The sequence below is a fragment of the Cygnus olor genome, chromosome 4 (genome assembly GCF_009769625.2).
Source record: "Cygnus olor isolate bCygOlo1 chromosome 4, bCygOlo1.pri.v2, whole genome shotgun sequence".
Classification (NCBI taxonomy): domain Eukaryota; kingdom Metazoa; phylum Chordata; class Aves; order Anseriformes; family Anatidae; genus Cygnus; species Cygnus olor.
In genome coordinates, this window is record NC_049172.1 from 21,231,182 (window position 1) to 21,243,118 (window position 11,937).

At 44.1% G+C, this 11,937-nt stretch overlaps 1 protein-coding gene across 6 annotated transcripts in view; it reads right to left on the reverse strand.

Moving 5' to 3' along the window:
• The window catches only part of WWC2 (WW and C2 domain containing 2), a 100,942-nt gene extending 89,034 nt beyond the window's left edge, over positions 1 to 11,908 (reverse strand). For 3 of the 6 annotated variants that reach the window (XR_005819693.1, XM_040556375.1, XM_040556372.1), the window contains exons 1-2: positions 11,833 to 11,908; positions 10,744 to 10,837 (exon numbers count right to left, since the gene is read on the reverse strand). Coding sequence is in view for 5 of the 6 variants with exons in the window: in XM_040556375.1 (XP_040412309.1) it covers positions 10,744 to 10,837; positions 11,833 to 11,908 (170 nt within the window). In the remaining variant the exon portion in view is untranslated. Of the gene's footprint in view, positions 1 to 10,448; positions 10,653 to 10,743; positions 11,449 to 11,832 lie in introns of those variants that run through there. The other 3 variants (XM_040556373.1, XM_040556376.1, XM_040556374.1) reach the window with 3 other exon arrangements.
• Between the last annotated feature and the right edge of the window lie 29 nt (positions 11,909 to 11,937).

Sequence of the window (11,937 nt, forward strand, 5' to 3'; positions counted from 1 at the left end):
TGTGTGTTTTGCTGCATCCCATAATTTCCCTAGTCATTTGAACAGTATTTCAGGAATGTCCCGCAGAGGTCTCAGATGATTATTCACATCCATAGCGTTCTACCATTTACCAGAATGATTGTAAATACTTTAACTGTTCGTTTCAAACACTGCAATACTCACGACGTGACAGAAGAAAGGTCTTTACTCCTTGTCAGACTACCCTGAATTGCATGCTCTTATGAACAATTATTTACTACTTGATGTCTCAGAAAAAAGTATTTTAAATATTTAATACTTCCATTCCAAGTGATCCTTCTTCACGCTGTAACTCACTGAAGCACCACCTCAGCCTGCCACTTCTGTGCAAAACAAAGCTGACAACTGCAAAAGAACGTGGGAAATAGGAAACACTTCAGCCAACCTCCTACTGTACAGGAACATTAGGTACTGTAACACAGCAGTAGCTGGAGCTTCTCTCCAGGTCTGCATTCCAAGCTGGTATATTAAAGGGAACGCTACCCTTTACTTCAGAGGGAAGAAATTCAAGTCAGACCTTCAGAGGCTGCAGCATCCGAGCAGCATTCTGTTTTCCCTCTTTCACTCCAACGCTATGGACATTCCAATTCCAGTTTTGGCAGTTTATCGCTGCACTCTCTGGAATTTAGTACTGAACAGTTTCATGCCTTAAACTCCTATCATAGCTCATCTTGCAAATCTCTCTTGGAGAGAAGGCCACAGCACTCCAAACGAGAATTGCTCACCACTCTGCAGTTGTGTCCAAACTGAAGAAAACAAAACAAAACAGAGAGGAGCGGGAGGTGAATGCAAATCTCTGCACCTTGTACTAAATGTCTCAAGCAACAACAAAAAAATACCATTTAGGTCAGATCGTGCAGACAATAAAACTGTCCATTACTGAGAATGTGAGAAAAATCGATCAGTCACCAAAAAAAAGATATACGTAATGTTTGCAAGGTCATACTTGAGAATTTATCATAAATGGCATAATGTGTTAAGACAGCCTATGACAGAAAGAACTAAAAAGGACTTGATTTCTTTTCTTTTGGTTAACGTAAATACACATCATATAGGTCCTGGGAATATGGGGTCAGATTGGAATGGATTTGAGTGGGCTTTGGCATGCCCAGGTACACATCCCCCAAGAGTGCACAAAAAGCATAATTAAGCCCCATATAGCTCTCAAGGCAGAACCATGACCCAACTTTTTTTCAAAGTTACGACAACAAGCAACAAATTAGGAAGGGAAGCTATGAGTTAATGAATTCCCATCCAGTCATTATGTCCTAAAGAAAGAGGCTACTAAGCTCCTAAACTTCTGAAAGCTCAGAAGTCTCTCATGGGATGCTTGCTGTATCTCTTTAAAAACAAAAGAAAACATTTGATATTGCACTAGTCAGTGCTTCACCAAGGAAGCACGTATACATAAAAATAATACCTGAAACAAGTCTTACACAGTGTAACTCAAGGCAGCCAAGATGTTACGAAATTGAAATCAAACCCCAATTAACAACACAAATTTGACAAGAAACGTAGAAGTGCACCTGAATGATGGACTACCTATGGAAAAGAGACATCATTTAGTTCACGAAGAATTTTTTTATCATGTGCACGTCAGACAAAAATGCAGAAGGCGACATAGTTGAAAGGAGCCTTATAAGCAATAGTAACCGCAGAGTACATCAGAAGAGCAAAGTGCATTACATTCTATGACATGTCCCACTTCCCCAGTGCCCTCCCCAAACAAACAAAACCAAAACACTCCCTCCCTTGTTTGGCCTGCAACTACTCCAGCCTTACTGCACTACAAACCCTGCTCCCTGGCAATGGTCCCCACTGGGTCTTTGTAGAGCAGAAGGCAAACCAGCATCCCTCTGCTCAGGCTCTGCATCAGTCAGGCTACAGCGAGGACAGCAGCGCCCAGCTGGAGGTCCTATGCAGCCAGAACGGCTCCTGAACATGAATCAAATCACAGGATGGGAACTGTAACCATTTGCTAAATAACTGCGTTTTACAGTGGAGTTTAAAAATCAGAATTACATCTTTCTCTGATGCACAGTAACTGTTTATTAACCAACTGAAGCTTTGCACGTGGTTACTTCTAACAGGAATTAGCTTTCACAGAGACATTTTGTTAACACCTGTGAAAAGGCAGAAAGTGTTAAGTCTACGTAAATGTTTCCAGCTTAATCAAGTAAATGCAAATTAAGAATGAAAGGACAAGACTTTGAGTAAGAGTAATTACTGTTCCTTGGTCAGATTATTAGGCCATGAGACAGATGCTTCTGGACAAGACCACAGTTTAACAGCTGACGGCATTAAAAAAAGGAAAAATCCCACCCCATTGTTTCCTCATCAAGAGGAAATAAATTTCTTTCCCTGACAATTTTTCTGCAATCTACCACGGGCAGCAAGAGAGGTTACAAAGCCTGCGTTTTCAGCAGAAGTGGGCCATGCGTCCTCCTCCTCCAGAACCACTACAGAAACATCCAGCACATCCCCCAGTGCGTGATCAAAATAAATGCTCTGCTGTGCAGCAATATGGCGAAGGGCACCTGTGCTATAGGCAAATCCTGTTCCTTGACAAGATGCTACCAGGACATCCACCTGCCACGTAGCTAAGACGGGCACCGTTTGTCATACACTGGCAATGCTCGCTGCCATGCAGCACCATGGGCTTGTGCTCAATCCTCAAAACACCAAAAGTTCACCTGCCATGTGACTGGCGATACCTGCAGCTTTGTCAAACATTCTCAGCTACACGAGGCAAGCTGTTAAGAGCGAAGGGCACGGCACCGAATCAGAGCAATAATTCTTCACCAGCCAGATCGGCAGGCCGCAAGATAAGCTTATCTGGGCAAGACTACAGTTTCGCACTTGAATGTACTTTAAAAAGAAACAAAGGTGTGTAAAGCACTCTTCATCATCAACAACATGAGAAAGTTGCTAACACAAATAGAATGTCCTAGAAGGATTTAGTTGAAAATACAGATCCTTCTAGATCTTCTCCCCTACACTGAAAGTAAAAGCAAGACTGGTATTTCTAGACATTGAAATCCTGATTATAAGAACAAACAGTTTATTATGGAAAGCATTCCAGTATAGCTTTTTTATTTTTTCAAATAAAGACTGAAGTTTGATTTAATGAGTTGAGAAAAATAGTACAGATACACCAAAGTATGTCCAACCTGCAGTATTTTATAGCGTGAATCAAGAGCAGACAGATTTTGAGTTTGCTGTCCCAAGACAATACATGTCTTTACATATCCAAACAGTTACTTTGAATACAATATGTATTCAGAGTTGATGAGATAAAGTTGCCTTTCTTCAAGTACAAACAGTATTCAAGTTCAAAGGATAGCATCTGATCTTGTTCTATGAGATGCAAATGATTGTTTCAGTTGACAGAATACATTCATATCACTGACATACTGCCTTAGCCCAGAAGTCGTAAACAATTTAAAAAAAAATCCAGAAGCAAATTAGCCTTAAAAATGTACATTTTAAGAAAATAAGAAAAAAAAGAAACCAACTTCTCATTATCCTTTCAAAACACAAGAGTCAGAGACTGACTTCACTGGGTAGGAACTTCAGCATTACTGGTGGTTTTAATCAGAAAACGCCACTGAGAAGAGTATTCAGCAAAGCTCTAGATGTGCTATTTCAGAACAAAATAGAATAAAAATCCCACACCCACAAAGCAAAACCATATAGAATACTCAAGTAACGAAAGGGAAAAGATAACTTCTGCATCACGCTCCTTTTCAGCCACTGGCTGCTCCTTCCAAACGAGGGGCAAGTCAATTTGTCCATATAGACAAACAGCTCCAGTGTGCTTCACCCAGAAAAAACACTCAAAGCTTTGAGTTACATTGTCATTCTGCTTGCCTAATTTTACTGCGAGCCAACATCTGCAGGGTGAGATACTTTGCAGCTGAGTTTATAACATGTTGTATGAATAATGAGAGAAAAAAAGTACTCCAAAATCAAAGAATTTCTGATCTACTTTCATAGACAATGGAAATCAGCCATCCCCTCTTGCTCCCAGCTCTGGACTCGTCTCCTCCCTCTCAGCAGCACTGGTATCCATTCAGCGACACAAGCCAATTCTGCTGGAAAGTAATCCTATAGAACAAGGGGTCTCATTTTAGCCAAATCACCTCCTGGTTTACTATTTATCTCCTCGTTTACTACTCAGTGGCAGGAGAGGGATGGGTAAACAGGACCGTGACAGTCCAGACAGAGGGATGCATTACCCCTCTACAAACCTCTTCCACTTGCCTGCAGGTTGCAGTAATCAGAATTTATACGTCTCAGCATAACAGTTTGGGAATCTCCGCATTGTTTTTATTCGCATCTTTCTGAAAATGTGTCACCATGGAAATATTGCCCTTTGCTGGTCCATTTTCAATAGCTTCCTTTATTTCCATGAGTATTCTTCTAATTTCTAGTCATCTGAGTGATACGAAAATTATGAAAACTCAGATATCTGTAACATTTTCTAGACTAAAAAGAATGCCAACAACAACAATATATTTCACAAAATTCAACTTGTCTATCCATTATAAACATTAGTAAGTGAAAGCAGGGAATCCTCTTAGCTTATTCTTCCTAATAGTCTTAATAACATTTCCAAGCACTGCATTTTAACTAAAGCATTGAACAGAAGTTTTTTTTAAAATGGAAGAAGACAAGAACTAACACAAACTGTACAAATCCTTAAAATTGTAAATAACATGTCCTATTTGATCTCTATATTGACATTTCTTGGTACAATGAGAACTTCTTTCTCAGCCATTACTTCAAAGTAAAGCCAGTTTCCTTTCCCTGAAAGTATCAGGTAGTTCCGAAGGGTTCCTTTTTTTTTTTTTTTTTTTTAAATCTGTAGTAGGAAAACATCTCTAGCAAAGAGCTCTGCTCCACTTGAGAAAAGGTGTATTTTCCTTCTTGCGTACAATTTCTCATTAAGCATGGCTTACATTGCGCGTGAGAACTACAGTAATGCTATCCTGCAAGTCAAGATAGGTTTGAATCAACATAGCTCCAGTAGGTAAGCACTACAGACACAGGTCTGGATAAACCACAGTCTAGACCACTTGCCCCATTTTACGTAACAGGCCACAGTCCTTGGCTTTAGCAGTGGTACATACTTTGCACACATAAGCAAATAGCCTGCATTTCCTGACTTGTTAACTTTACATGCTCCGAGATGAAAGATAAAGAGCAGCCCTATCACTCCCAGAGAAATAAAGAATAAAAGCGTTATCTGAGAGTTACGCAGCCATTTTCACTAATGCTAAAACCAACAACACATATCCTCAAGCAAATGACAGACTGGTTAAAAAACCCACAGACACAATCACTATGTATTTTAACACTGTCTGATGCTATCACAGCCATATTAGCGCTGTAATACTGGAATGCTACTTTACACTGGATAAACAAATGAAGGTGTCAGAAGTTCAGACACGGCTAGTCTCTCATTGCGAGTTCAGTACTTGCATCACAGGTTTTATTTTGAATAAATATGCAATTAAATAAAAGCAGTTCCCAACCTGTCATTGAAACCAGAATAAGATACCAGACAGTTTCACAGGGAATATGCACATTCCTGGACAGACAAGCAGACATGAACAAATTATGAATTACGTGGAGTGAGGATAAAGAACAAACAGCAAACGATGCTACAGGCTGAAACAAGGCAGGAAAAGATACTGGGAAACACAGGTGGGGAAAAAAAGTAATTGTTCTATCTCACTACACAGTTATTGCAAGTTGTACACTTCAGTGTGTCATCAAATGGTCCTCCACTGATTTTCCAGAACAGGCAGGTGACTTTCATGTTAAGGTTATTATTTCCTAAGGTATGGTGAGGCAATCACTCAACAGCTCAATGCCACCAAAAAGTGAAGGCCTCACTCCATTCTCCGCTGCTAGCAAACAAGGGAGAAGCAATGGAAAATAGAAAGGGAATGAGAAGGTGAATCTTTCAGGGACAGTTTGCCATTAAATTGATTCTTTGCAAGCAGCACCCTGAAGAAAGGATTTATCAGGTCATTGCTCCAGTTGTACCTTAAACCTGCAATGTGAAAATCTGCACTTAAGAGAGAATTAAAAACCATCCCTTTCAAAATGTAATGACTAACGCTTCTATTTAACATCATAATTCTTCAAAGGACAGGTGAATCATCCTCCTATTTTTGTCCCAACTTTGTGGACACCACCACTACTACAGCTCCTGGGGCAGGGGGCAGACGTGTCAGAAGTTGTTCCTGACCCACAGTCACCAGCGTCCCACAGAATTGTACCTGCCTAGCACCTCTGACACAGAACACCTCAGAAAGTAAGTTATTTTACTTATCGTCACAACACAGCTTATGCCTGTGCAAAAAGAACTGATCCAAACGTATTTTTAAATCTCTGATGGTATATCCCCATCATGCTATTCTCTCTTCCACTTCCTCCCCATTTTTGATGCTACCCTTAACTTCTACCAGCACAGTATCCCATATGCCCTGTTCCTCTGCATTTCCAACTTGAAGTGGCTTGAAGTCTCCTACCAAGCACCCCTGAGCCACAGCAGTATCCAGGAAGGAGATGGGATGACAGCCCTCCTGCTCAAGTAGCTTCAACCTCTGCATCTTCCCTTCTCACAGCTTCTGATGTTCACAGGACAAGAGAAAGCAAGTTCCAGTGAAAAAGAAAGAAACAAAGTGCCCTTCTTTTCTAAGGGAAAAAGGCATGCAACTTTTAACTACCACCAACTTATAAAGTTCTAATTCAGACAGACAAATCTCACACAAGTTACAGAAATCCATGGTAGAAATTGTAGTGTCTTCGACTCCCTAAAAGATGAAAGCAGCAATGGAAACCGCATTACCTCCTTACGTCAGCACTATGAAAATTCTTTCACAATTTCTAAGTAGAAAAGCTCTCTGGTTTCTGCATATCCTGTGTTTCTCAAGCACTTGTTGTTTATGTAGTTATGCCTAAAATTCATTTTAGGCAAGCTATTAAAAAAGAATATATATAAGTCAGTGATGCTGAGTAGTGGAGCATGGACCACTTATTATGCAGAAACCAGGAGACGAGAAGCCCTGCATTCCTGATGAGAAACCCAATCATCATCCAACTGCTGAAGATTTGAGCGTGCTGAGATTCCTATCTCCTATTCTGTTTCTCCTTGGTGCTCTACTCTGTTGGTTCCACCTAGGACTGTAACAAACATGAGGTCCACTTAAAATGTGCCAAATGATGGAAAAAAAATAAAGTTTTCCTTTCTAAGTTTCTGTCTCCACTCCAAGGCCTTCTTAATTGCCTGTCAGAAAACAAACACACAACAACAACAAAAACACCTTACTGTATTTTAGCATCCTAGAAACTTGCAAGAGTTTCAAGGGAACTTCAAAGAGAATATAAATTCCTTTAGCCCTTTCACAACTTTTCCTCTGCCTCACTTTCTCCAGTCCATAGCTGTCTTTTCCTAAATTTATCAAGTAGCAGTGGGACACAATTGATATTTCTGGCTATTTCCCTTTCTACAATAAATCTCTTTCAGAGGAACTGATAAGATCAGTGAGTTCTCAGTTTGCTGTAGCTTGGAGGAGTCAGAAGAAATAACACCCATATATTTAGCCAGTGAAAATGTTACTACAACTCCCATGTTCTTGCCATTACATCTTCTCCTCCTCACACTTCTCAGAGTGCTCTCTCACTTGGGCCACCAGTCTTCAGAACAAACCAATACGATACCCTAAGTGTTCGGAGAGAGAAATCACTGTTGAACAGCACAAAACAAAACAAAACAAACTACAGAACAGAGCAATTCAAATAACTTTCACAGCACTCCCTGAAATACACAGGTCAAGTCACTCTTGCCCTTGCAAGTGTGAGCTTCTCTAATGTCAATGGGTTTACTCAGATAAATGAAGTGGGCAAAACTGAAAACTGAGCCACAAGCCTGAAGCTGATGCGAGATTTTCTTCACAGCTGTACACAAAGTTATCTTTATTGTCAACAAACCTGCACCACATAAGCAGTAACAGTTACACGTACTAACAGAACGTCTAGAAAAGTAAGTGAAACAAGTACTGGTACATTTAGGAAACAAACAAACAAACCCCAAAAAATTTTCCAAGAAGCCTAGGAATATGGTATTTTCAACTGTCAGGTTATTTCTAGACATGAATATTTTATACCAGTAACAAAGGCTCCTAGTTGTGCCCAAACACACCTGACGACCCACAGACATATGGCTGTCGTCTCACAGTGCTAGTCTCCACTATTTGCATCTTCTAAATCAAAGAGGATAAAAAATTATTTTAAAACTTCAAGTGTCACTTTTCTATGTAAAAATATCCAGGGAATGCTGTACAATAAAAGCAGAAGAAAAATGGTCCATAAAAACGTACATATTCCACACTTGCTTTACCAGTGAAAGATGTTAGGAGCCTGTGTACTGTAATATTCCACAAGTAGATTATGAAAACTTTATGAAAAACTCCATCAGAAAAAAAAAGTTGAAAACAAGGTCTGCAAGTACCATCGTACAAAGTAATGTGTTTCTCGTCTTCCTGTAGAGTCCATGGTCTTCATTTTCATGATCTCAGGTAAGTTTCAGAAATAGCACAAATCCAGATTTTACTGCAATAACAAACTTGGAAGATCACTTTTCAGTTTTTCTGACAGGAAGCCCTCACTTTGTCCTACATGGTTTCAGAACATACATTCTCTAAATACCTGGAAAATACAATGGAATCTAGAACAAAGTCGTCACGAGACTTTCAAACAATTCTTAGACACTTTTCCAAACCAGGTCACCAATACAAACAGATTGTAAATACAGATATTGTAAATACAAGCAATGTAAACTGCAGATAAAATGGGCTTGTCAGGCTCCTGTGCAGGCAATTCAGCTTCACGGTTGAGCCATATATACTAAATTATGGATTTGCTGGACCACCTAGCAGAAAATCTCTGTTTGTTTTGCATAAATGACAAGGGTTAACAATTATTTCCAAACACCACACTTTCTGAAAAAGGTCTTTTACTTCCTTAGTTCTCATCACAGGCTATCAGGTCTCAGGACTTGATTTCCCTCTCGCCTGTACTCAACATATTAATGAAACAATATTTATCCTATACCTCTAAGATGGCAAACAGACAACTGTTACTCAGTCAGCTGCCCAGTCTATTAATGAGTGAAGACTCAGATGTTACCACCAAATATTACCAATAAATACCCTTGAAATCTTCAAGGCTACAGAATGTGTAAAAAGTAAATAAATTAATATACTTATGAGGCAGTATTATAACGAGTAGACTCAAATTTTCACTTTTTGCTTTACCTCAATTACACCATCTTATAATCTGCTTTGCAAACACAAAACTAAACTTTAAATATGCTATTTCTAGAAACAGTAAAAACAGGACTTATTGTCTGCAGTGAAAAAATAAACTCAATGACCCCAAAAGGCCTATTTATTACAGGTGTAATAAAAACCACTGTCCTGTATACTTTACCAGCTCACTAATATTTACAAGGTATTTAAATTCCTTTGCACTTCAAAACATGCTAAGCATTACATTTGCCATTACTGGAATTTGCTGTTATACCAAGTACGACAGAGCAGCAGGCCTGACACAGCATAGGATGCTTGTCAAAGCCTCCCTTTGCAGCTCACGGGCCACAAACTTTGTCACAACGGCCTTTTCTCATTCCACCAGAGAAATACAACGCCGGGCCTTCATTTATAATTCAGCACAGCTTGTCCCATAAATTTATAATGCTTTTTAGAAGGTTTTGATAACTGGAATGTATTGTTGTATTTTATATGCAGTTGCATATATAGGTTATGTATTAGAGGGAATACATGTAATTTCATCATATAGGCAAAGTTTTGGTTTTTAAGAACTTTTCAGGACCGCTTTGGCCACAGTGCACGTTTTACCCCAGGTATCCGGGGCGCCCACCCTCGTGCTGTTAAAAGGCAGCCCCTTGTGGAGCCTGAAGCCCCCCCAGAAAGGCAGGAGCCAGCCCAGCCGAAAGCCCTGCCCCAGTGACTCATGTGCTCGCAGCATGCGAGCTGCTCGCCCGCCTCACGCCGCGTTTTAGGGCAGGTTTTGCCGATTTTAGCGCTGAGAGCTGCGGAAGGCAGCCAACGAGCAGCCCGGGGGGCTGAGAGGAGCGAGCCTTGCCGAGGCCTAGCGGACACACGAGGCCTCGGGCAGCCCGGGCTCCCTCCCCGGGAGCAGCGGAGACCTCCTCGGGCGGGACAGGACCGGGACCAGGACCGGGGACAAGGCCAGGACCGGGACAGGACCGGGACACCGGAGGGGGCAGCGCCCGGGGGGCGGCCCCACAGCCGCCGCGCTGGGGGCGGCGGGGGAAGGAAGGATGGCGACCGGGCAGCGCCTCGGGCTGGGGAGGGAGCCGCAAAGTTTTGTACCTGTCGGGAAGCCCGGCTGCTTTCAGCGCCCGGGGCCACCTTTTGTCCCCAGGCCCCCGCCACCGAGGCATCCAGGCAGAGTTTCCCCAAACTCCAGCGACCCCGCTTGCCTCCGGAAAGAGTTGTGTTGCGTCCCGTCCCCCCCCCCTCACCCCGGTCCATAAAAGCCTGACAACATCAAGTCACCGAGGGGCTCGCACACAGTGTGCCGATGGGGAGGAGGAGGAGGAGGAGGAGGAGGAGGAGAAAGGCACAGGAGCTTTCTCCCAGCCCGTGCCACCGGCCTCGCACCCACCTGTCCCTGGGGTCGATCCAGCTGGTCTGCTTGGTGTTGTGGTCGATGTAGAAGACTTTGCCGTCGTAATCCCTCGCCTCCTCCCAGCCATCGGGTAAGGGGAGCTGCCCATTCCCCGCTTTCCTAGGCATGGTCGGCCGGCGGGGGTAGCTGCTCCATAGGGACGGAAAGAAAGAAGGGAAGCGGGAAAAGCCCCCGCCCGGGCCGGGGAGGCCGGGGGACACGCTGGAGGGAGCCCGGCAAAGCCTCGTCGGCCGCCGGCTCTCAGTCCACCATGTCGGGGCGGGCGGCAGCCCGGGTCAGGCTTCCCGGCGGAGCCCAGCTGCCGTCTGGGCGCGGGTGCGGGGAGCCCGGCTGAGCCCCGGGCGGCCGCGGCCGCCGCTCATTAGCATGAGATTAGCATCCATCTCATCTGCATGCACATTCCTCCCGTCGCATTCCTCGCGGTTAACCCTGACGGCGCTGCCCGCCGATACCGCGCCGGGCCCCGAGCGGGGCGGGACGAGGACCGGGGCGGGGGGGCAGGAAAATGCCCAGCGTGGGGAAGGAGAAGGGGACGGGGAAGGCGGCGAGGGAGGCCTCGCGGCTCCCCAGCGGGCTGGCTTCCCGCACCGCTCCGTCACCCCGAGCACTCTGCCTCCCGGCTGCCCGAAACCCCGGGGGGGGGGGGGGGGCTGCCGTGTGGCGAGGGCAGCGCTGCGCCCCGGCCTGAGGTGCGCCCGGCGCCGCGGCCCTTTGTCTGAGGGCCGGGGGCCGGCCCCGAGTCTGGGGCTGGCCCCAGGGGCTGTCCCGGCCCCGGAGGGCACGTCTCAGGGCAGCCTCACCCGCACCTCGCTGCCGCGGGTCGTGGCCGCCCCGACGGAGCTCCCTTCGCCTTCCAGTCGGGGCTGGTGAGGGGTATTGCTCCTCACAAGCCGCGGCCCTGGAAAGCATTCAGGTGGACTCGCTCTGAGCCATGCCAAGGCTCAAGGGTTGCGGAGAGGACCTTGACGTTTAAAATACCTAAGGTTTTCTTTTTCATTTCAATTTTCAACTTTTCTCCTTTAACCCTGGAAGTACCTAAACTTTTCCTTCTTTCTTTTTAAACAGAAACACCAGCAGAGAATACATATATACTGTGTGCACAGAACCATCCCGGCCTGAAAAGCAGCCACCTACGTTGCATTAAGTATAGAAAGCAGGTGTGAGTTACTC